The sequence below is a fragment of the Saccostrea echinata genome, unplaced genomic scaffold, assembly GCF_033153115.1.
Source record: "Saccostrea echinata isolate AGI-Se365-2 ecotype Australia unplaced genomic scaffold, CSIRO_AGI_Sech_v1 ptg000045l, whole genome shotgun sequence".
Classification (NCBI taxonomy): domain Eukaryota; kingdom Metazoa; phylum Mollusca; class Bivalvia; order Ostreida; family Ostreidae; genus Saccostrea; species Saccostrea echinata.
Genome location: NW_026889794.1, coordinates 3,907,106 through 3,932,411, shown reverse-complemented (window position 1 = coordinate 3,932,411; position 25,306 = coordinate 3,907,106). Strand labels below are relative to the sequence as shown.

At 32.9% G+C, this 25,306-nt stretch overlaps 2 protein-coding genes across 2 annotated transcripts; both read left to right on the top strand.

The window, feature by feature from the left end:
• The first annotated feature begins 4,759 nt into the window (after positions 1-4,759).
• Positions 4,760-5,466, top strand: LOC133201645 (tripartite motif-containing protein 3-like). The gene is made up of 2 exons (XM_061337433.1): positions 4,760-5,049; positions 5,127-5,466. Exons 1-2 carry the CDS (start codon positions 4,760-4,762, stop codon positions 5,464-5,466), a joined length of 630 nt encoding a protein of 209 aa, XP_061193417.1.
• Positions 5,467-15,165: 9,699 nt separating this feature from the next.
• Positions 15,166-25,271, top strand: LOC133201798 (arginyl-tRNA--protein transferase 1-like). The gene is made up of 10 exons (XM_061337605.1): positions 15,166-15,280; positions 18,574-18,637; positions 18,842-19,185; positions 19,481-19,611; positions 20,025-20,099; positions 21,652-21,813; positions 22,390-22,571; positions 23,305-23,404; positions 23,911-24,028; positions 24,363-25,271. Exons 1-10 carry the CDS (start codon positions 15,175-15,177, stop codon positions 24,545-24,547), a joined length of 1,467 nt encoding a protein of 488 aa, XP_061193589.1. The 5' UTR covers positions 15,166-15,174; the 3' UTR covers positions 24,548-25,271.
• Positions 25,272-25,306: the final 35 nt, after the last annotated feature.

The window sequence follows — 25,306 nt, the reverse complement described above, 5'->3', positions numbered from 1 at the left end:
TTTTCACATTAAGGGCAATTAAGGGGCAAAAACGTTTTCTCCAAAAAAAAAAAAACGTAGTTTCCTGACCTCTTCAGGTCTGACACATTCATTTTTTAGCCCTAAAATGCGATTCAAATATGGTTTATATATCCCCATGAACAAATTTGAATATTTAGTATGTAAGGAAGCTTCATTGACGTACTACATGTATATTTTCCTTTCTAATTAGTTTTATCCCCTTGAAAGTGGACTTGGCTTGTATCAAGTATGATTAATTGCCCCCTTGATTCCAGAGAAAAAACTTATGGAAATGACAAATTACATATTGCACATACCAAACAGACGAACGCAGGACTCTCATCGATGAAAAGAAAAAAAAAGCTTGAGCATACGAGATATTAAACAGGAACATTAAAATCAAGTTCAGATTTGTGTCACCCTTCAATTCAGTATGTGCACATGCTGAGCTTGACTGCACATAATACCAGGTGTTTTTTCTTTATTCTAGAAATACATTTAAATTTTGCTAACCATTACAGATATTGAGTATTGTGATAGCACCAACATTTTATGTCATTATGGGTGATATAGTGCGGGACTTTCTGTGATATTGATTTGTAAAATGATTGCTGATAAGCTATTGCTGCGATGCTCATGAAGTTTTGTGTTGCAATGCATTTGCTGAGCAGTGCAAGATAATATGAATCCTACTGTATAGCCATTGTCTACATCGAATGGTTGGTCAAAACCTAGAATCAACATACAAAGTTTAAACAAACCGTAGACAGAGATGCCAACTTGAATATACAGGTGAGACACATAAACAATTTAAGTTTTAATTTAATTTTGCGGACCTTACGCACTTTGTGCATAATTGAATAATTGGTCAATGTTAAAATTCAAATCATTAATGAACTATTTTTCTGTTTTTTGTGTCACAATGAGGTCTTAAAAAATATACTAAATTGATTTTAATTAACTAAATCAAAGGAATATTTGAGCAAAAGTATTCCAAAATTTATATCAGTTTATTTTAGTATTAAAATATATTTATTATCTTTCATCAATTAACCCTGGTGTAAAGACAAATAATAAACCCCGTAGAAAAATGGCCGGGGATCATCGACAAATCACCCCCCTAGCCGTAGAAAAATGTTTTTTTTTTTTTTTTTTTTGTAGACAAGCAGCCTAGGGCTCAGTTTTCTACATGTGCAACCTATAAAAAATTAACCCCCGTTGAAAAGTGACCCCCATCCCAACAGAGTGATACAAAGTTTAAAAGAGATGATTGATGCCAAAGCTTGGGTCTCAGCGAGTAATTCCATTACGTTTTTCTGATAATACTGAACGAAAACGCAATAAAAATGTTTATACATGTAACAGCATTAGATGTGTTTCAATTTATTAACTTACTGTGTTCTCAGCACACAATTAAAACAAACAATGATACGTATTATCAATTAAAAATAGTCACTTCTTTTCATATGTCAACTTGATATATCCCAGTCTGCCACATTTGTTTCATATTTGGATGTTTTACTGACTATAGACGATAAGGGCCAACTAACAACTAAATTGTTTGACAAACGAAATGACTTCAACTTCTCCATTGTCAACTTTCCGTATTTATGCAGTAATATCCTGATATCAACTGTAGATGATGTTTACCATGTGCAATGCATTTACATTTAAGATTTTAAAATTGTTTCCATTGCCATGTGAACGGTTGGACAATCTTTTTCACAAAAGGAACGAGTTACAATGTAATTAATGTGTACAGTTTTTTTTTCTTTCGGGAGGTAGAAAATCTGCCGCCACGTGATCATTTTGAATAGATCGTTGTGTATGTCTATTGCTTGCAATAGCAAACATTTTAGCCTTAATCTTTTTTTTTTCATCTATTTTATATTTCGAAAATTTACTGCTTATAGACGTTTATGACCAACTTTACGACCAACTCACAACTCACATCGCCAACTTCTTACATGTATTTATGTAGTAATATTCCACTATCGCCTGCATATGGTGTTAATAACTCCCAGCTTATTCGGTACGCTAGAGCAGGTCTGATTACAATCAACTTTTAAACCGAGGCAAGATACTGACAAATAAGTTGATTTTACATGGCTTTCAACAGCTTCAATCAAAATAAGCATTCAGAAAAAAAAACCTGGGTCATATACAGAGCAAGACAAAAAAATTACACTGATTCACCATTGACTTGACATTTAGAGATATAATATAATCACATGATCGGATAAATAAATCATGCATGACCTGCGATCGAGTCCGGATGGTTGCATGGACTTAATCTAAACTCAATCAAGATAAAGAAGTAGACTGAAAAAAAAACACAGTAGACAGGATGCTATCTTGTTTGCTCAGCAGGTGAGACATATAAGATCTGAAAGTTTTAATGCACTTCTGAGGACTTGTATATTTGTTCACAATTAGTAACTTCCACACCCAATTGCTTGTATTATTGGTGTAATACTTCTTCCTGTTAACGATAAATCATTTTTTTCTTCTGCATGGATGTCAATATGAAATCTATCGAATTAATTTCGGCTAAAGAATTAATTAAATTATAGTAATTTGAAAATATTTTTACTGAAAATTGTGTGCCAAATATACCTATGTGTTCTTAAGAATAACTCTATATATATTCATCATCATCGCACCAATTATATCATTTAAAACTTCTTCCAAAAGTTTTTTTTCTCTGTAGGTACTACTATTTAAACTAGTGTTATCAACGAGTACCCTTTAATCGATTAACTATCGAACGATGCAAGTATCGGTTTGTATAAAGATTTTATGTAAGAAAAAGATACAAAATTATCGTTGTCTTTAATCAGTGACCTCATGGTGCCCCATGGTTTTATTTGGCTTTAGATGCAAACTACCGCTTCACAGATACATTTAATTGACTGATTTGATTAGTTTTTATAGATGGCTTTGACTGGCTCTGCTGGAACTTAAAAATGCTAACTCTGACGTTGCAAGCATGGACTGTTTTAATAACAATGAAAAAAAGCAGAAAACAAACAGTAATATATCTCAAGAAATCTACAAATCACTCAAACCTGTAAACAGTGCATTAACACGGACCCAAAAATTCCCAACTAATTCGATTCTCAAGAGCATGCATTGAGTACGATTAATTTTTAAGGCAAGGCAGGCTACTTTCAAATAAGTTGATGTTACATGGATTTCAGCAACATCTTTCCTAAATTCTATGGCCGTTTTAATTACCTTATTAATGAATATATCCTATCATTGGGTTGTATTTTGCATATCAATTGTGAAGCCTTTGTTTTTGTTCTAAATTTGACTACGGAACGTTTCGTCTACCTGGTAAATTCATCGGGCTTAGACTGGTGTGACCGGTCAACAGTGTATAACTCTTCCTAGGCATCTGAACCCACCTCTGGAATTTCTGGGGTGCGTTATTTTATCCCCTCTTCACATATATGTATTGTTTTTATTTTTTTTTTAGATCGATCACTGTTCTTATCTTCACTTTTACACTAAGAAAAACCTTAACTTAAAGTACTCTATCAGTCCAACTGTGTCCTGGAAAAGAATTTTGTTATGTCACCTAAAAGAGGCCAATCTCTCAATTTTAGCATTAAAGGTCAAAAAAGATGCTGATGGCAACATCTTGTCATAATTCATCAACAGAAAGCATTTATTTAGCAAATGATGATCACAGTGGGTCATCCTAGAAGACTAATATAATCACTAATTATTTTAATCCTCTCATTCTACCTAACATTTCACATATTTGATCAAAAGTATTTAAATGGCCCTTGTTTATAAATTAAAATTGTAGAAATTCAAATCAGCGGAATGAAAAACTCTCTCTCTTGCTATATCTTGATACAAATCCTTTTTTTTTTTTACAGAATTCCCTTTATTATTTAACAGATTTATCAATCATGGATCCACGTTACAGTGCTCAAGTCATTCTCCTCTGTGACCTGTGTCAAACAGCTGCACTGCAGAGTCATTGTGAACTTTGTCAAGTAAACCTCTGCACAATTTGTATTGGAAAACATCTCTCTGAATCAACCAAAAGACACAAAATTGTACCATACAAAAACCGATCTTCAGATCCTAAATACCCAAAATGTCCAAACCAGAAACATAGTGAAGTTTACTGTGAGAAATGGGGCAAACCTGTCTGTTCTACCTTCGATGTTTCTGGAAATCAAAAAGGACACAATTTATCAGATGCTCAACAAAATCTAATTTTAAAAACAAAAGATTTAGAAAACGAGTTGAAAGAACTAGAGAAAACAATCTCCCCTGCACATGAAAAAAGTGCATTTGATTTACATTCAGAAAGAATGTATCTGGAAAATCATTATGCGAAGCTGACATGCAACAGCTATCATCGAACATGGAGAAAAATGGCACAGAGAAATTAACAATATTGTCAATATACAAAAATTGATGAAATGAAGACGGAGCACCTAGCTGCTTTAGATAAACAGGAAAAAGAATTAAATAAAATTACTTCTAAAGTAAAACAGAGTATTTTTGATCTGAAGAAAATATTGGACTCTAATGATGTCTCTCTAACCTCTTCATACATATCCAAAATTGCCGAATTAAGAAGCTTGCCTCCTAAAGTCAATATTCCATTTCCAAGTTTCACTCCACATCAGCTCAACGCAGGTCAGCTAAATCAAATGCTCGGTTCTCTCAGTATCTATACAGTGTCACCTGTTTCAGTGTTGAAGGAATCTGGACACGTGGGAAAGGGAAAACCATGAAACTGTACAACCTAGAGGGAAAACTACTGAAATCAATTCAAACCAAGTCAGGGAACATACCGCTTGACATTGCAGTAACAAAAAGTGGAGAACCTATTTATACTGATCTTAATGAAAGAACTGTTAACATAGTTAAGGATATTAAGATACAGGAAGTGATAAGACTGTTTGGGTGGAAACCTTACAATGTCTGTTGTACCTCCCTCGGTGACTTACTGGTTACAATGGTCAGTGATGATGAAAAGCAGGCAAAAGTTTTTCGGTTTACTGCTAATTCCATTGAGAAGTAAATCATTCAGTTTGATACCAAAGGCAAACCCCTATATTCATCTGGATATACTATCTATACATCATTGAAAACAGGAATTTTGATATCTGTGTGTCTGATTATGGAGCCAGTGTAGTAATGGTGGTCAATAAGGCAGGGAAATTACGATTTAGATACACTAGACATCCCTCCACAACCATGGGGCCATTTAAACCTGTCGGCATCACCACGGACAGCCAGAGTCATATCCTGATAGCAGACTATAACAATAACTGTATCCACATCCTAGACAAAGACGGTCATTTCCTCCGTTACATTGATAACTGTGATCTATATACTCCACTGGCTTTATATGTGGATATCATAGACAACCTCTTTGTATCTGAATTTCACACTCATACAGTAAAGAAAATCAAATATATGTTGGAGATCTAAAAACAATGTCGTATTACCAAGTCCCTAGTAACTACAGCACTAGCTGGAATTTAGGATATAATTCACAAGATGAAATGATAAAAACATTGTACAACTTTATTCTCATTTTTAAGTGAAAATAAATTGTTCCGTTACATGAATCAATTCTGTAATTATCATAGTATAAATGTTTCCCCTTTGTAATATATATGTATATGGATCCTTCTCAATCCGATGGTTAATTGAAAAAAAAATCATTCTGGGCTGTTTAAAGTATATGAATAAAGATATTCAAATATCAAATAGTCTAAATCATTAAATATTAAAGCAAAAATAAAAACTTAAACAAATGTTATCCAAATGATGTGTTTAAACTTTAGTTTAATCATACGTATGTGTCAAAATAATGACGATGCGGTCGATGCATTATAGAAACTAGATTGTAATTTTTTTAAAAATCTTAATATCTAGTTATTTAAGGGCTGGGTTTTTTAAAACAAATATCATAAAACAAATAGAAAGATCTTTTTAATTTTAGTTAATCTGAACTTATCAAAAATAGGCCATATATGACTTAAATCAAAAAACAAACATACCATGCTACAAAAGGCAGCAACTTATTAAGGTATCAGTTCTGTATATGAATCAAATATGCAATATACTAGTAAATCAATCTATAAAATTATATTTTATTATTTAAGCTCTGACCAAAACATGTATATCTCTTTTATTTTTGCAAAACAAATGGAGCACTGTCATATTAACAGAGTTAATTAATTTTCCCTATAATATATTGTTAACCCCCCATCCCACCCCGAGCTTTCAAGTGTCCAATCTACATGTATGAACAAACTTGAATCCACAGAATTGGAAATATTTGCATTCAAATACGATTTAATGCTGTTCTACTCGAGAAAATTTCGCATTTTTATATTACCAAAGTCACTTACTGGTGACTTACTGCTGTCGTTGTGTCTCGATGACTGCATGCTTGTTCGTGAACTTCGGAAGAATTTAACAGCTACCAATTTCTACGAAATTTTGGTAATAGCATCTTTGGGTAAAGGGTAATAAAAGTTGAACTTTAACCACACCAAGATATGTGAACTTTAGGACAGATGAAACACACAAAAAATAGATGCCTGGATTGGTAAATGTTTTAACCTATTTTGTTTGTAAATGATGCAAATGTTAAATTTTTAAAATATTTTGAAATTATAAACCCTCTATAAACCATTCAAAACTATACATGTCTAAAATCATCCTTATTAATCTATACAATTAATGTTCATAAGAAGTCTTAACTGTAACAATGAAATAGTAAATCAAAGTTATTAAATATTGCTTAAGGGTAAATACTTATAAGATAGTGAGGACAGATGGACAATGCATTTCAAGATCAAAAGAGTGTTTGACACTGATTGAGTCAAAATCTTTAGGTAACAATGAGCGGATTAACGCAGGTGAAGTTATGTGCGTTAACCCTTAGCGATGCTCAGTCTTGAATAATAAAGATTGACAGAGATTGGATAGATGTAACTGATTAATCATGTCAATCAAAGTAAAATAAATGTTTTATAAAATGTAATTTAGTTAAAGTAGAGAGTTAGAAAGAAACAGAAACATGGTAAACTCGTCCATTAGCGTCAGGATCACGGGGCAGGAAACCAGTTTATCGAGGGAGTAGTCGTTCTTTCCAAATTAAAATTACAAAAAACCCTAAAAATTCAACGAAAGTAATTCAGAGTGATTTGGTAAATAAACAATGCTTCCTATCCCACAATGGCCAGTATAAAAAGTTAAAGTTGGTTGAATAATGAAGGAATATGAGCATGTTGACCTCCAATATGGCGGCCAACGGGAAGTAACTCTTGCTAATTTGGGCCTATTGTTTTGCATTTAGTCCTCCCAGACCCCTCTCCTGTAAAAAAATGAAGGTCAAAATATGGGATCAAGGGTGTTAACCAGCTCCTGGTTCAAGGTTTACCTTTTCTATCCATTGTCATCATTTTGGTCCGGCTAGCTACATTGGTTTGGGGTCCTCACTCTCCTTTTTTAAGTGATGTCTTTTATTTCCTTCTTTAACATGTATTATAATGGGTTATTCAAGTTTTTATTTTTTAATTATTAGGACACTTACGGTAATTTGAATATATAGGGAACCGGTAGCAGCATCCGGTTCGCCATTCGAATATAGTCAATAGGGAATAAGGTACCTTCTAACTTCTGATTGCCTTGATCTCTCTGTTTTCTTTTTTAATATATCAGTGTATCCACAGCGTTTAAAATTATCAAAAACAATTTGGTAAAATTTTAGTTTTGGTGGATTATGAATCTGCATATTCCTCTTGTAAGCATTGATCTGTATTCTTTGCTTTATGCTTCTTAAAAGTGATTTTATTGAATTTTCCTTTTTAATAATGAATGAAAATCCTAACTTGTTGAGAATTAAAAAAAAAATATTTTTAGTCCAAGAGTTTGTTTGGACTGTTGCTTTATAGATTTTAAATACTAAAGTATTCTTGGAAGTAATAAGATGGTTCCAAAATTTTATACATGAAAAAATGTATTCTTGTCCACAGGGGTTGTCTACCTAAATCTGTTCTGCAAGGAGTATTAGATCTAGTAGTCTTACAATGTATTCCTAAAATTTTCTCTTTGCTTTATGCTTCTTAAAAGTGATTTTATTGAATTTTCCTTTTTAATAATGAATGAAAATCCTAACTTGTTGAGAATTAAAAAAAAAATATTTTTAGTCCAAGAGTTTGTTTGGACTGTTGCTTTATAGATTTTAAATACTAAAGTATTCTTGGAAGTAATAAGATGGTTCCAAAATTTTATACATGAAAAAATGTATTCTTGTCCACAGGGGTTGTCTACCTAAATCTGTTCTGCAAGGAGTATTAGATCTAGTAGTCTTACAATGTATTCCTAAAATTTTCTTAATAAACTTCATGTGAAATTTTCAGGAATATCTTATTTTCATCAATAACAGTTTCCACTTCTTGTAGTCTACATATTTTAACGTCGGACTGGGTTGTGCAGATTGTGTACATACGAAGTGACTGTGTACATAATATATTGATCAGCTGTTTACTAAGGGCTGTGAGACTTCCATACATGACACTTATAACGTTCGTATGTTTTAAATTGATAAAACAGTTACTAAAGCATAGTCTATATAAACTGATAAAATTAATGATATCAGACACACACATACACACCCTCACCCTCACACACACACACACACACACACCCTCACACACACACACACACACACACACACACACACACACACACACACACACACACACACACACACACACACATATATATATATATATATATATATATATATATATATATATATATATATATATATATATATATATATATATATATATATATATATATATATATATATATATATATATATATATATCTGATGATATCGAACACTTTTGGTTATATTAAGAAATCATTTGTCTACGAACATAATTCATTGACAACCTTGGTAAATGTATATTTCGTGCTACCACTATAATGACAAGGTGCATGACTTCTAATGCTGCATATATTATGTACATGTGTATATCCATCGGCGCGATCTACAATGAAAGTCGATGTATTCCATGGTATTGCCCAATCAAGGGTCCCTTGCAGAAGGCAGTTTAACTCATGAAGTATAATTTTAACATCATTTCACAACAGAAATGTATTCTAAGTTATAGGTTGTTGACTCAATATATGGAAATATATCCGCCTGAGGTCGATTTGTTTGTATTTTTCCTGTCATTTTTCTAGATCCGCGCCTCGATATAACAAAAAAAAACTCGTTTCTGTGTCCAATCAGTGGAATGGTTTTTAAGCGCTAAGCGCAGCGCAAAGCGCTTACTGGCATCTTAATACTACTTCCGTTCGCGATCCAGCGCCACTAAGCAAGTTAGATAACTCCACTGAGTCTTCTAAAAATATGCAACTGGAAATCCCCAACTCTCTTTCGGCTATTTTAGTGTAATACTGCGTTACATGTACGTGCAGTTCTAATAATAGGTGTCAATTAGTAAGGTAGATAGTATACATTGTACGAATATCCGCTGTTAGTGGATAAAGGCGGTTCTTATCTCTATACACTGTAGTTCATTAAAAAATCATGTCGGCACTGTGTAACATGTAGCTAACAATTGCAGCAGTGATAATATCGAAGAAGTAAAAAACCATCAATGGTGCAAATACCTTAAAAAGGGTTAATTATATGTCCTGTAATATAGTGATTGTTTAAAACCCAGATGGGATTTTAATAACTATTTAAAACTCTAACTGGAATAAAGTTATTTATTTATTTAGTAGAAAATTTCGCATAAAATTGATATACAATGTACTTATTTTCTATATGATTTATATCCATATTTACTAATATTTTTTCTTCTAGACCCTTATTTCAGACAATGTAACTAAAACAAGTCTTTCTATTATCACCTTTGCATCATGCAGAGAGCTATCAATGATGTTGATTTTCGCATCTCAGTATCAATTAGTAACAGACTTGAATGCATTCATGGACTGTCTATATTCGTGTAATCTAAACTTGTTTCGCAAGGAAAGACAGTTTGCGGCTGTACGTACATGTACATTGTAGGACACATAGTGGCTGAATCCACTTAGAGAGGAAAACTAATTTCTCGGAAATATTGATAACAAATATGGTGCTTTTTGTGTGCTGTGCGCAAGATATGTGGAAAATACAAAATCTTACTTAAACGTTCTCAGTAATGGGACAGGTGTGTGTGCATTGCCGATTTGTCTGCTTAGCAACTTTATGAGCACTAAATAAAAACAGAGTGAAACAATGTTGTATACCTTCATGAAGATTAGAAAGTGGAGTTTCATAATTGTTAATACTTGAAATCAATATACTATCTTCTCTTTTTTGGGGTTGTTGAATTATATATCATGGAACTAGCAGAAAAAATACGGGTCAATTATTTTCAGGATTTCTTTCCAAGGAACACACCAGTGCTGTGGATATTTTATTCTTATCAGCATGTTTTGAGTGGTAGTTATAATAATATATCATACCTAAACAAGTTAAGATTAACCTAAAGCACCAAATCCGTAAAAATTACCGATGCATTTTAAAGTATTTTAACAATAAAGAGTGAAAAAAAAAAAATACTCGAGTTTTTAATGACATATTTTTATTCCGAAGAAAAAAAGTATAAATTTTTATTTAAAAAAAGGTGATATTTACAAATCAGCTACACATTGTGAGATCAACAGAAAAGACTAATTTTCGACGCAAATACATTATAAATCATGTACATGAAAATCAAAGATAAAAGGATAGCACTGAATGTGTTTTCATCAAACGAGGACGACAAATGTAATATCCTTATACTTATTGTAAATATACCTATTATCTCTGACAAAACTATGTAAACTCTTCAGGTGCTAATTTCCTAGATTTTGTCACATGTTGATGCCGATATGTTGCACAGCGCGATGAATGTGAAGCGTAAAAAAATGTGTAATGCACAGCTGTAGCATGTTCAGAACAAAATGTAATAGTCTATTCTTATTTATTATTAATTAATACCGGAGATTGTGTAAATATCTTACACACTCCATTGAATGTATTTCTTGTAAAATCCTTTCTATAAAATAATTAAAAAACAATTCAGACAGAATATTTCGTTATTTTAAAGATCTTTTATTCATAACTTTAAAAAAATGTTATCAATAAGGGTTTTTTTTATCGATATGCAATAAAAAATAACATCTGCATTTTCTAAAAATAAAATCACAGTCACCATTCATAGGCGCTTGGTTTTAGTTCAAATCGGCACACGATTGAAGGGCGTTATTCAATCATTTTTGAAGCTAGATCTCATCCTACACCGGTAAGAAAAGTGTACATAATGATTAAAATCAAGTGTGAATCGAGACACCCCCTGAAATCTAAGGTGGCAACTGTCGTACCTTAGTTCTTGGTCCTTTTTTATATACAATAGATATATTTTTAAAACATGCTAATTTCAGCGATTTTTTTTTTATTTTAATGAGTGTATTCAGACACACCTAGAAAAACACATAATACACAAAATACACCATGCATGCACCTGAAACCAAGCGCCTATGTCACGTACAGCAAATCTTCATTTTGAAACACTAGTGAACACGTAATGAATTTATTATTAAAAATTATCACCAATGCTGTAGTGTCTCAGGCTAATAAACTGAAACTGAAAGCAACGGATGTGACGATTTCTAATTAATGTAAAATGTAGAGGCGCCTCGGAATTACACGAAAAGCCTAGAGAGGTCAACCTTGTTCTATCTGCAAAGATTTAATGATGTTAAAGAAAAAGAAAACTAGAAGCGAGTGCTGCTCATAACTGCAAACTAGCTCTTAAAGGAACGCTGGGGCGAAGAGTAAAATTCGGACTGTGCACATTGCTCCAAATGAACTTTTTTCCATAATAACTTCCGGAAATGCAATTTAACACAAATAGACAGTTTTTCCATAACTGTGATATTGCTCTTTCTTGCCATAAACAAAGTAAACTTCAAAAATAAAAAAAAGTGAGTTGCTTTAATCGAATTTGCTGAGAGATAGTAAATTTGACGCTCAGGCAAAAAACAGTATGAATTTTATCTTGACTTTAAAAACATTTATTCATTTTTTGGCAGTCTGTTGAGTGAATATGTAAAATTTGTTCCAAAAATATTAATTGACAAATGTATTTCAAATTCCTAGCGTATGATACATGTAACGTGGAGAAATGCCTTGAATAAAAATATGTACGACTAAAATTCCAAGATATTAAATTTAACGAATGTGTAGATTTGTAAAACTTTCTATTAAATATCTTTTCACCACAAGAAACAGTCTCCCATAAATCTTGTTTCTTTATGATCTTATGACCAGTTTTTAAATTGAATGTTTTATAATTTGCATTGTTTAATTTAAATATGTTATAAAAAATGAAATTGTAATAAATACTTTTGGAGTGAGAGGTTATTACTGAACTTTTCTTAAAAGCCAACGAGTAACATACCTTATATAGCAACGTATATACGACATCATGTGATGTCACAGTCTCGAACCTTCAAACATATCCTCGTGCGGTTTGAAGAGGCGGATACAAGTTTTATTTTGAAGTAAATGTGTATCAAACAACTATGCTCGCCCCTAGCGTTTGCACTGTCAACATATTACTTATTCCAATACAATAGGCAATTTAAATTCAAAATAATTCTAATGAATGTCAAATTGCAAACATTGCTTAGCGCTTTCCAGTACTTTCAGTACTTTGATTTTAATTGGTACTTCAATAATACAAAATAATACAAAATAAAAGTTTTAACAAACACCAGGGACTTATTTAAAGAATTTGACTGTAAAAAAACAATACCTTGTTTAAATAAACACAACATAATTGACCTACTTCTATTTAAACGCCAACCCACTCATACGGGCTTGTGGCGCAATAAATAAAAGAAAGAAAAAAAAAAACGCGTCTGACTACGGATCAGAAGATTCCAGGTTCGAATCCTGGCAAGCTCGGATTTTTTTTTTCAAAAAGGATTTTCAATCTTTTTAATACCCCCGTATCGAAGATTGGCGGTATATAGTTTTTGCCCTGTTCGTCCGTCTGTCTGTCTGTTTGTCCGCAAAAACTTTAACATTAACCATAAATTTTGATTGGTTAGAGCTATGGCTTTCGTATTTCACATGTGTATTCTTTCTTTTGGTACCATCATATTTGACCTTGGAGTTTAACCCAGTTTTGCAAAAGGACTATATATGATAAGAGTCAATTTTGGTCCCCCAAAATCAACATTTTAGAATGTGATTCAGATATGTTTAATCGTTTTTTTATTTTGTAGAGGAGATTTTAGAGATATTTCCCATACACTTTTCACCTATATATGCACTCACAGGCTGTAAATAACGTCAGAAAGGATGCTATTTTTGCAATCCAATCAAAATAAGACAAAAATGTGCTTTTTTCTTGACGTTTTTCTTACGGGAAACATAGAGCGCAGCTTTGAACAAGCAGATTTTTTTCTGTCAATTATAAGTCTTGGATAGATACATCTTTGGTAAAAATATAAAGTTTGTGTAAGTCTGCGCTCAAAATTTTCTGGAAGAAAATCTGCTTGAAAATAAGCAGTTTTATACAAGATATGTAAAAATGGCGGGAAAAGGTGAACTTTATGATGTCATATTTCTAAATTAATGGCATTTTGATCAAATTGAAGATAATGAATAAAGGTCACGTGTATAGCTATGCAAAGTAAAAGCTATATATAAATTAAAATAAAGATATTCATAACTTTTGAACGGTTGGTGCTAGGGCTTTCGTACTTTAATTTAATCAGTATTTTATTATGTAAAGCCATGCAGTTTACATATTATAATTGGATTGGACATCAGGCATGGCCTATATAATTCCTCTCCAAGGAGGTCAGGGATACAAATATTAAGAATTGACAATGATTTACAATCCTGATGAAATAATTCATAATAATTAAGTTACATTTATTTCTTTTGTTAACTAAAAATGGAAAAAAGAAAGATAAATCAATAAATACACAAGAGTTTATTACTTAGCATGTATACTCATATACAATATAATGAAATACTTTCATACTTTACAAGTGTAATCCTTGTGACAAGACCTTTTTTGGGATACCAACAACTTTGACCCTTTAACCTTGGAGTTTGACCTACTTTTAAAAAACTTTATCCTTGGCCATAACTTTTGAACTGTTGGTGCTAGGGTTTTCATACTTCACATATGTAATCCTAGTGACAAGACCTTCTTGGATACTAACAACTTTGACCCTTTGACCTTGGAGTTTGACCTACTTTTGAAAAACTTTAACCTTGGCCATAACTTTTGAATGGTTGGTGCTAGGGCTTTCATACTTCACATATGTAATCCTTGTGACAAGACCTTTTAGATACCAACAACTTTGACCCTTTGACCTTGGAGTTTGACCTATTTTTGGAAAAATTTAACCTTGGACATAAGTTTAGAACAGTTGGTGCTAGATGAGCTTACCTTCCTTTGGATACCAACAATTGTAATCCATTGACCTTGGAATTTGACCTCTTTTTGAAAAACTTTAACCTTGGCTATAACTTTTGAACGATGGTGCTACAGCTTTCATATTTCACATGTGTGTTCCTTGTGAGAAGGCCTTTCCTTGGGCACCATTAATTTTGAACAGTTGACCATGACCTTTATGTTTGACTCACTTTTGAAAAACTTTAACCTTTTCCATATCTTTTCAAGGGTTGCTGCTAGGGCTTTCATATTTCACAGATATATTCTTCAAACAAGACCTTACTTTCGGTACCAACGTATTTCATTTGCATCTGAGAAAATTTAACCTTTGCTTTAAGTTGCCATACGGGGGCATCAGTGTTTCACAGTCTTGTTTCTGGCTTTTTTAAAAAGACACCAGAAAGCGTTTCCTTCAGACTTGTTCTCAGATTCCAAATTTAGGCTGTCTTTAAAAAAATGTTTGCTATCCTCCCAACTCAGGATGATAAATTCTGTAGGTAGATGGAAACTTTTTAAATTTTTAAATTCAAAAACACATGCAAATATGAAGTTAAAATAGTTATTAATAGGATATGGGAAAAATTTGGAATGAATTAAAAAAATAAATAGTCCGCGGAGAATGAGCGTAAACTGAAAGTACAATTTCACAATAATGGCAGATTCGGTCGGACCAGGGATTGTAGAGTGGTATGGAGGCGGAGACAGTCCTGGACACCGCTGTGGTTACTGTAAAAGTACCAACACAAATGTTTCTGATGGTAAAAACAAATATTTTCTAAAAATTATTTTATAGGATTTTTATTTTAAAAATCTCTCATCATCTTGTTGTCAGTTGATAACCCAAACAATGTTAAGAGATAAGCCATGTATCATTTGGCTTTGGGTAATTTGCTGGGTGGAATGGATTGATCAGAGGTTGATGCAGGGAAATGTGTAATAATTGAGTAGAGTCCGTTTAAGCCAATACTTTTTAAGCAAACAGTCTTACCAAAACTTTTTTTTGCACTATGTATCTTCCAGTCAATTAAATCTATAGGCCACCTGGGAAGTTAGGAAGCCCACACATTTTATGTACATTAACAAAGTCAAATAACCAGATCCAGCACAATACCCTGACAAAGGTATATAGCTTGATAAAGCTATAGGTTGATAAAGCTATATAGCTTTATCAAGGTATTACAAATACTTTGATCAAGGTATTTTATGTAATGAAAATACAAAAAAAAATCTTAAAATATTAAATTTAAAAGTCGAATTATGAGTTGTGGTCAGTGTGTTCACTCGTGCATGAAAAGTACTCAGGTATCAAAAACACAGCATAAAGGAAAGTCTCCTCACATGACATGATTTTATGCTGATATCTTTGTGTTTGAGTACTTTACATGCATGAGTGAATTTACTGACAACAACTCAGAACTCGACTTTCAGTATTTATTTTTTTTTAGAATTTTTTTGGTATTTTCATTATATAAAATACCTTGATCAAGGTATTTGTAATACCTTGATGAAGCTATATAGCTTTATCAAGCTATATACCTTTATCAGGGTATTGTGCTGGACCTGATAACTGTTGTTCATCTTAAAAGTGAATCCCAATATTGTGTTGTTGAATGTCACTCTTCAAACTATGAAAATTTTACTCACAAAAATAAGTTATTTTACAGTAAATTAAGTCTATGTGCCAAGTTCAACTTATTCTTACCCAGTATATTTTTTATACTACATTATAGCAAGCGCAGCTCAATAGACTAATGTATAAGAAAAGAGGAAATTCGGAATGACAGCTGTATATTCGTCAGGGCAATTTTCCTGTGAAACCTTCCCAGAATTCCTTCACTACCAGGATTCCATGCGATAATGGCGAATATAACAGTCCCCAAGTTTCGTAAAGATTTAATTTATACAGGGAGCTTAAAAGAAACAAAAAACAGTTACATCTACTCTATAATGCCTTTTGTTAAAATATTGCACTTGGCCTGTTTAGACTCTGTTACAGACATGCAACTTTCATACATCATATGATGTCCCAGTTTAGACTGTGTCACATGCAGTTTGAAATTTAAGGAGTCGTATCAATGTTGCAAGTGTAACTTAACTATGTTAATCTGCGCTCACCCAAACAGTCACACCGTAAAAAAATTATGCTCAGGATATCACTTGAAAAAAAAGCTTTTTAGAGAAAGTATGAGAAACCTAGTCATATTTTCCTTGTAACTATATACATCTTAAGTGAAATATTAATATAAAACTTCCTTGTTGAAGTGAAAAAGATCTGTGTACACTTTCTTATTTTATATCTTGCAAGTAGCATTGACAAATTAATGTAAACTGACTTTTATTCACATGCAAGAAATATCTGTGTTTTTTTCACAGTCTTATTTTACAAGCGAATAATTTAATATCGCAGATAACTATTTAATTTGTATTTATGTACACAAAGAATATTTTCTCTGTCATGAAAATTTAAAGTTGTGAATAGATCATTTCTGCAAGCCATTGCCAAGATGGCAAATTGAAAACTTAAAAGTTGTTGCTATTGATAGTTGGTTCACCATGTTAACAGTAACTCCTCTCAAAACACTCATGACAGGGAAATAATTCTCCCTAAAATACTTATGCTTATACGTGTATATCTCAATTGAAAGTAAATTATTGATAAAATCTTGATGTAAAATATTCGATATGAAAAAAATAAAATGTACAGGAAACTGCATGGTAAACAAAATCATCAGTTGTGTGTTATGTGTGCATGTAGAAATGATTATATTAGCTGTAAACTTGTTGAGATTAACTACAGCCATGCAATATAGTGAAATATTAATAAATAGACATTTTTTGGTGGACAGCGGATATGTATTAAACAGGATTTAAAACACACACACACACAGTAGCAGAGGGTTTTTTAGCTCACCTGAGCTGAAAGCTCAAGTGAACTTTTCTGATCACCCATTGTCCGTCGTCCGTCCGTCTGTAAACTTTTCACATTTTCAACTTCTTCTCAAGAACCACTGAGCCAATTTTAACCAAACGTGGTACAAAGTATCCTTGGGTGAAGGGGATTCTATATTGTTTATATAAAGGGCCAAGTTCCCTTACAAGGGGAGATAATCAGGAAAAGACAAAAATAGGGTGGGGTCATTAAAAAATCTTCTTCTCAAGAACCACTGGGCAAAAAAGCTGAAACTTATGTGGAAACATCCTGGGATAGTGTAGATTCTAAATTGTTAAAATCATAACCCCCCGGGGGTAGGACAGGGCCACAATAGGGAATCCAAGTTTTATATTGAAAAATATAGGAAAAATCTTTAAAAATCTTCTTCTCAAGAACCACTGGGCCAGAAAAGCTGAAACTTATGTGGAAGCATCCTGAGGTAGTGTAGATTCTAAATTGTTCAAATCAGGACCCCCGGGGCTAGGTGGAGCCACAATAGGGAATCCAAGTTTTACATTGAAATATATAGGAAAAATCTTTAAAAATCTTCTTCTCAAGAACAACTGGACCAGAAAAGCTGAAACTTATGTGGAAGCATCCTTGGGTAGTGTAGATTCTAAATTATTCAAATCATGACCCCCGGGGGTAGGGCTGGGCCACAATAGGTATTACAAGGGGGAAATCTGGTAAAGAACAGCATGGCCAAAGTTACTCAGGTGAGCGATGTGGCCCATGGACCTCTTGTTTTATTTTGTTTTTTTTTTAAAAGCAAAGCCTGAAATTTTGTTGCATCTAAGAATGAAAACTTCCAGACTTGCTTTGGATGTTGGAACTGACCAAAATTTTCTTGATTAGTAAACAGGTTAAAAGTTTTTTTTTGAGCAGGTCTCTGTGCGGATTACTTTCCAAGTAACTGTAAGTCCTTCTTAAACCAAACTTGTATGGATATTGATCTTGGGATGAACACTAACTAGAAAAAAATATGATGTGAGATTTGCCTTACTTATAGATAACCGTCGTTGAGGTGAGCTTCATAATCTTTGATTACCTATGTTTCATGTTTATATTCCAGACATGTTATTTTGATTAAACGCTGATTGTTTGCCTTTTTTATTGCAGGAATGTGGTCTCGCATACTGACAGTGCAAGATTATCAGGACCTAATAGACAGAGGCTGGAGAAGGTATGGATGGGGGGGGGGGGGGTTAGGGGGTGGAAAGAAGGGGACATAATAAACAGGGTTGTAGATGGGAAAAGAGAGATTTGATGAGGATGAAAGAGAAAAAAGGCCAAGAGATGAGGAGAGATTGATAAAAAAAATTGAGCAAGAGAAGGAAAATTATTGTCATTTTTGTCCACAACTTTACACAGTCTTGTTTGTTTTTAGGAGTGGGAAGTACTGCTACAAACCCAAAATGGACACAACATGCTGTCCCCATTACACAATTAAAATGAAAGCCCTCAATTTCAAAATGTCTAAATCGCATAAGAAAATCATCAAACAGTTCAATAAATTCATCATCCATGGGAAGAAAAGAGGGGAGCATGAATCAGAAGAGGGTGGCATGGAGGAAACAGGGGGAGGGATTTCAAAAGGGGGAGGGACAGAGAATGAGAATAAGAAAGAACAAAGTGGCTCTAAAGATTCTTCAGACATAGAAAAAGTGATGGTTACAGATAAAGGCAAGGAGGAGACGCAGACAAAACAGGATAAAGCAACACCAAAGCCAGGTATATAAAAATCAGTAGGCTTAATGTGTATAACACACACACACACAAAATAAGGCACATATAATATCAAATATTTTAATTCTAATCTGTAATTTTTTGTTTTTAAAATTCTTTGATTTTTATTTGAAGTATTTTCTCTTTCTTTCGCCTATCTGAGCATTGTCTTATGTTAAAACTTCAGATTTTTCACAAGTGAGGCTAGTGTAGTGATTAAAGTTGATTTTTTTTTTTTTTGAAAAATGTGTCAAGGGACAGAACTCTGACTAAAATTAATATGTTTAATTGTGTTTACAAGGACTTGGTGCTGATCCTAACAAACCCAAATGTAAGAAAGCTAAGGAACTCAGGAAGGAAAGGAAACTGGCCAAACAGAGTGAAAACCCACAACTAGAAAAACAGCCCTCACAAAAATCACAAAAACAGAAAGTAAGATCACAGATCAAAAAATAAATAAATAAATAAGTAAATAAAAAAAAAATAAATAAATAAATAAAAGTAAGATCACAAAAACACACAAAATAGAAAGTAATATGTAAACTCTATATACAGTACCTGAGGCATAAAAGTCAAAAGATTTTAATTTTTTCAGCAAAAGTTTTTTTTCATGCAGTTAACTGTTGTAGAATTTTTTTTTAAAACTAATTAAAGTTTTAATTTAGAAAAAAAAGAAATCATTAACATCAGGTTAAGCTTGCAAAGTAATTCTTGGAAAACTAGAAATTTTAAATTGACACACTTTTTAAAATGAAAACTTATATCATATGATATAGGGCTTTCTGCTGAACATTTACACTATTTTAAATTCTGTTCATAAGAATGTTGTATTTTTCTACTTTTAGAACTCAGGGAAGAAAACTCTAGAGGATCTACTGAATGAACTAGACCAGGCAGAGAGCTGTGCTCATAAATTTGAGGTTAGCTTGTTAAAAGCTTTTTACAGCCTACCTAGTGCAGAGTGTGCCAAAATTTTTTTTTAGCACTACTCCAGTGGGGCTAGATATGGGAAAAATTTACTAACCCAAATCATTTTTAGTAGCTATAGATAGTTTTTGTCTGACCGTATTTTCCCTGCGAGTTACTTCCCTTGGCCGCCATCAAGGAGGTCCATCTAGTGATTTTTCCTCTTTGAGCAACCAGTTTTAGACCTGTATGGCAGAAATATAAGGGCAAAAATCTTTAAAACACTAAATTTACGAATTAAAGAAAGCTTGTGTTAACATAAATTTGTAAGAAAAATTGTGTTATCTTTACCCAGTTGCCCAGTATGACAAGTTTAAATTGGTTGAATAATGAAGGAATTTGGGCTTGTATACCTCTAACATGGCGACCAACAGGAAGTAACTCTTGCTAAAATCGTGTCTATCGAAAACTATCTATAGCCTACCCAAAAATGTGAAAAGTAAAATGACACAATTTTATTTTATTTCAGTCCTTTAGATTTAATTTATGTTTTAATTTATGCATTTTCTTAACTTCAGTGAAGGTCTTTGAATCAACTTATCAAAAAAAACCTTCTTCCTAATTCGCATAAGCGTTCAATTTCATGAATTATATTTAACCTAAACAAAGCATGAACAGCAAGAAATCAACAGGAACATTAAAATCATAGAGAAGGTGGTAAATATTTAAGATTATTTTTTCAGACAAAAATGTTTATTGACATTTAATAACAATATTGAGGAAAAAAGTAGAATTTTTTTACTAAAAATTCTACTAGCCAGATTGGCAAATTTTTACTAGAGTGTTCGGACACTGGGCTTGTCCTTTTGGCACACACTGCTACAGACTTAGTTTTAAATATTATGTCTTTATCTCTGAATATTTTTAAATTTTTATGTAGAACAAATCTAGATCACAGTGCTTCTTCACTTGTTTATGTTTCTACAAATTTTAAAACTAATTAAATCAAAATTTGCACAAATGAATTATGAAAGGAAAAGTCTTTAGTTATTACTGTTGAAATACTTTCAGATAGCGCTTCTATTAATCTCACAGATACCTCATCATTTTGTCTGGAGTATTATATGACAGAATCTTGTATATCTCAAGGGAAATCGTATATTTTGGATCCTAAAAATTTGTTTTGTATACTTTATGTATACTATGAAACCCTAGCTGCTATAATGTAGTAATCTCCATTTTTAAAAAAGAAAATGTGACTGTCAGATAAAAATTGGAGAGGGCTACATTATTACAGCTATATAATGAAACCCTTATATCAAAACAAATATTTAGAGTGCTGGGTTTATATTTTTATTATTTTTTGGGAGAATTGTACTACAAATCTGTTTGATAAATCAATTAAATTGAGCATTGAGTTTTAAAAGAAAAAGGAGAAGAAAAAAAACGGAATATCTGTCTTTCAGTCAAATTTGCTTTCATCAGAATTTATACTAATCACATTTTACCTTTCAAGTAATCTTAATCAGTAATGTAAATTCTGAGACCTTGTAACTATATTTGCAGATTCGCCTGGTTAGGTCTGAGCCCCACAGTCCAGAATTTACACAATCCTTTGACCATGCCCACTCAGTTTATCATTCCTATCAAATGAAAATTCACAACGACCCTCCTGAAAAACCCAGTGTGGCCCAGTACACCAGATTTCTGTGTAATTGTCCACTACAGGTAAATATTTTATTGGAGATCACTTCACATTTCAGGTAAAATTGGTCAGAGTTAACCCTCCATCCTCTGAGTTTGAGGACACTTACAAGGAGTCCTACGGGGTGTTCAAGAGGTACCAGATGGGGATCCATCATGAAGATGAATCTGACTGCTCAGAGGGACAATTTGATCAGTTCCTGTGTGAGGGACCCCTGCAGGTAGACAGAGAGGCTGGGAGCAAAATTTATCTTTTTTAATAAAACACTATCAGATACTTGTGTACAATGATTTAATTACACTGAAAGGTGAAGAATTTTCTTGTACAGTTGAACTTTGGTGTCTGGAACACCAATATCTCAAAAACTGGATTTGGAAGTCCCAGCCACTTATTCTTTAAGTATTTTACCCTCAAATCCTTGGATGTCTCGAGTATGTTTCCTCAGTCCCATCAAGTTTGAGATAATCAGCTTTGATTGTAATTTAACTCTAAGTTATTAAATCTAATGCAAGAATTCAAAAGTTAATAGCATTTTATACACATTTATGAACAAAATCTTAAGGTGACCTAAAATACAAAACAAAAATGCCATTTTGTAGGAAGAATATAAGGAAGGAAGGCTTCCTATGGGTTATGGATCATTTCATCAGCAGTATTGGCTGGACGGTCAGATTATAGCTGTGGGGGTCATTGATATCCTCTCAAACTCTGTATCCTCTGTGTACCTCTACTACCACCCAGACTATGACTTCCTCAGCCTGGGTACCTACTCTGCTCTCAGGTGAGTAAGGCTCAATGAAAGTAACTCAAGACTCAGAACTCAAGTAAGATAAGTATGATGACAGTACCCCCCCCCCCCCCCCAGACTCAGCCCTCATGAGTAGGATACAATGATAGTACCTACCAGACTCAGATCTCAAATGAGTAACATACAATAAAGGTATCCATCAGACTCAGATCTCAAGTGAGTAAGATACAACGGTAGTACCCCACAGACTCAACTTTCATATAAGCTTGATAAAATGAAAGTATCCACAAAGCTCAGCTCTTGTGAGTAATATACAATGATAATACTCACCAGACTCAGCTCTCAAGTGAGTAACATACAATGAAAGTACCCAACAGACTTAGATCTCAAGTGAGTAAGAAACAATGATAATATGCGCCAGATTTAGCTCTCAAGTGAGTTAGATACAATGAATGTACCCACCAGACTCAGATCTCAAATGAGAAGGATGCAAGGAAAGTACCCATCAGACTCAGCTCTCAAGTGAGTAAGTTACAATGAAAGTACCCACTAAGCTCTGCTCTTAAGTGAGTAAGATATAATGAAAGTACCCTTCATACTCAGATAATTTTTCAACATTTTTGGAGAAAATCCTAGTTTAGTTTCAAATGTAATCAGTTTGAGCTTTAGCAGTATTTTTATTGTGAAAGAAAAACACTTTCGTCAGTCTTAATTTCTTGGAAGTAATTACTTGTACATCTATTCAAGGATCTCATGTGTTTTTCAGGGAGATTGCATTTGTTCATGAGTTGAACAAGAAAGACCCAGATTTTGCTTACTACTACATGGGATACTACATCCACTCCTGTCCTAAGACGAGATACAAGGTAATTTTTACATGTAGAGGTTCTATATCCACACAACAACCTGAACATACAAACATGAATGACCCCTAATTTATGCAAAAAAAACCATGTGCTTTGACAGGTATTTTTGTGTTGATCAAATGTTCAATGGGTTAGGAAAAATTTTTGATTTAAAAATCTGAATTCTGGTAGAATTTGCATAGAGAAATACAGTTGAACTTCAGTATCTCAAACACTGATATCTCGAATACCATGGATATGTCGAATTGATTTGAAAGTCCCCAGCACATATTCTTTAAGTATTTTACCCTAGATATCTCCAATCCTTGGATACCTAGATGTTTTTTCTTGGTCCCTTTGAGTTTGAGATGACAAGGTTTGATTGTATATATCCTTATATCCTCATGCCACTATTTCTGATATAGAATTTAATTAAGTTTTATTTTAAAGCTCTGTTTTTAAACAGTATACCCCTACCATACCTTTAATTGTTAGTCTTTTTATATTAACATAATGTGTTTTTTTAGGTACAGTATTATCCGTCCTATTTACTCTGTCCTGAAGTTTATTCCTGGCACCTTATTGAGGAGTGTGTCCCCAAACTGGATAAAAACAGGTACTCTAGGTTTGCTGACCCTGATAAAGGTAGGTTTAGTTCTGTGTCTTCATGTAAGTTCTAACAGTGTCAGATTTTGGCATGGTTGGGATGATTGAACTTATAAGTAAACTGTTCCATGTGTATCCTCTGGGATTATCAACATTAACTCCCTTAAACTCTTTTCTGTAAGGTTTTTACTTTGAAAATATCATAATTTACACCATAAAAAAGTTGTATTTCAGTGTTTTCAAATATATATATATCTGTTTTAAGATTAAGCATACCTTGTACTTTGAATCAATTATACTAAAAAAAAAAATTAAATTGCCTCTGCATTCAAAGAAAATTTTTGTATTAAAAATCATCCAACCATCATTGCAGAGGATGAAGAAGGGAAGGTGGATCTAGATAAAGTGATGATTCTACACAGGAGAATGGCAATGACATATGAACAGTATAAATTACTCAACCCTAAGAAGCAGACCTCCCATGACAAAGTCGTGAGGAAATATTCCAGCGTTGTGGGGCGTAGTTGTGCCACAAGAATGTTACTCTACAGAGATTAGGGTTCACAGGATTGAAATTACTTGCTACATGTATTTGTAGTTTTAAGATTTATGCCTCATTCATTTACATTGTCCATTTTTTTACTATATGTATTATATGATAGAATGCTGCATTGTTTTGTCACCCTGAACAAAGTCGAGTGACATATTTTTATAGCTTAATCTATATTTTTGTCCTGGAAGCATTTTGTTGGAGGTGTCTTGCTCAATCTTAATGAAATTTTTCAGAAATAATGATGAACAACTCTAGCTGTGCATTAAAGATTTAAATTTTTCAAAATGCCCACCATTGCCATGGAAACAAAAAAAGTGACAAATTTTGTCTGAGAATGTTCTTGCAGATGTCTGAGAGAATCTGAATGAAACTTCACAAAAATGATGTGTCATTTACACACGAAAGGTTCTTTTCAAAATGGCCACCATTTCCATGGAAACAGACAAAAATATGCATTTTTTTTTTTTTTTAAAATTCATTTTTCTTAGTAAATGTTCAGCCAAACTTTTTGAAACTTTAAGGACTGTTCATTGCATTCTTTCAGAGCAATTTGTAACAAAATAATGGAATTGGATGCACAAAATTTGTTGCCATGTAATGGAAAGAAATGAGTTTTAACGATGTACAACACACTGGGGGAGATAAATCTTGCAATTTCAATTAAACGTTTAACTTGACGTCAAATTGACGACCGAATTGATCCCGACATAATTAAAAGAAAATGGGATTAGGGACTTGATGTGGTTTCTTTAGAAATACCAAAT

Excerpts from the sequence above, each read along its gene's own strand:
- LOC133201798 (XM_061337605.1), top strand. The coding sequence starts at position 15,175 with ATGGCAGATTCGGTCGGACCAGGGATTGTAGAGTGGTATGGAGGCGGA. Across the intron at positions 22,572-23,304 it reads GGTACCTACTCTGCTCTCAG|GGAGATTGCATTTGTTCATG; the intron begins GTGAGTAAGGCT and ends TGTGTTTTTCAG. Across the intron at positions 24,029-24,362 it reads GTTTGCTGACCCTGATAAAG|AGGATGAAGAAGGGAAGGTG; the intron begins GTAGGTTTAGTT and ends CCATCATTGCAG.
- LOC133201645 (XM_061337433.1), top strand. The coding sequence starts at position 4,760 with ATGAAACTGTACAACCTAGAGGGAAAACTACTGAAATCAATTCAAACC. Across the intron at positions 5,050-5,126 it reads ACTGCTAATTCCATTGAGAA|GAATTTTGATATCTGTGTGT; the intron begins GTAAATCATTCA and ends CATTGAAAACAG.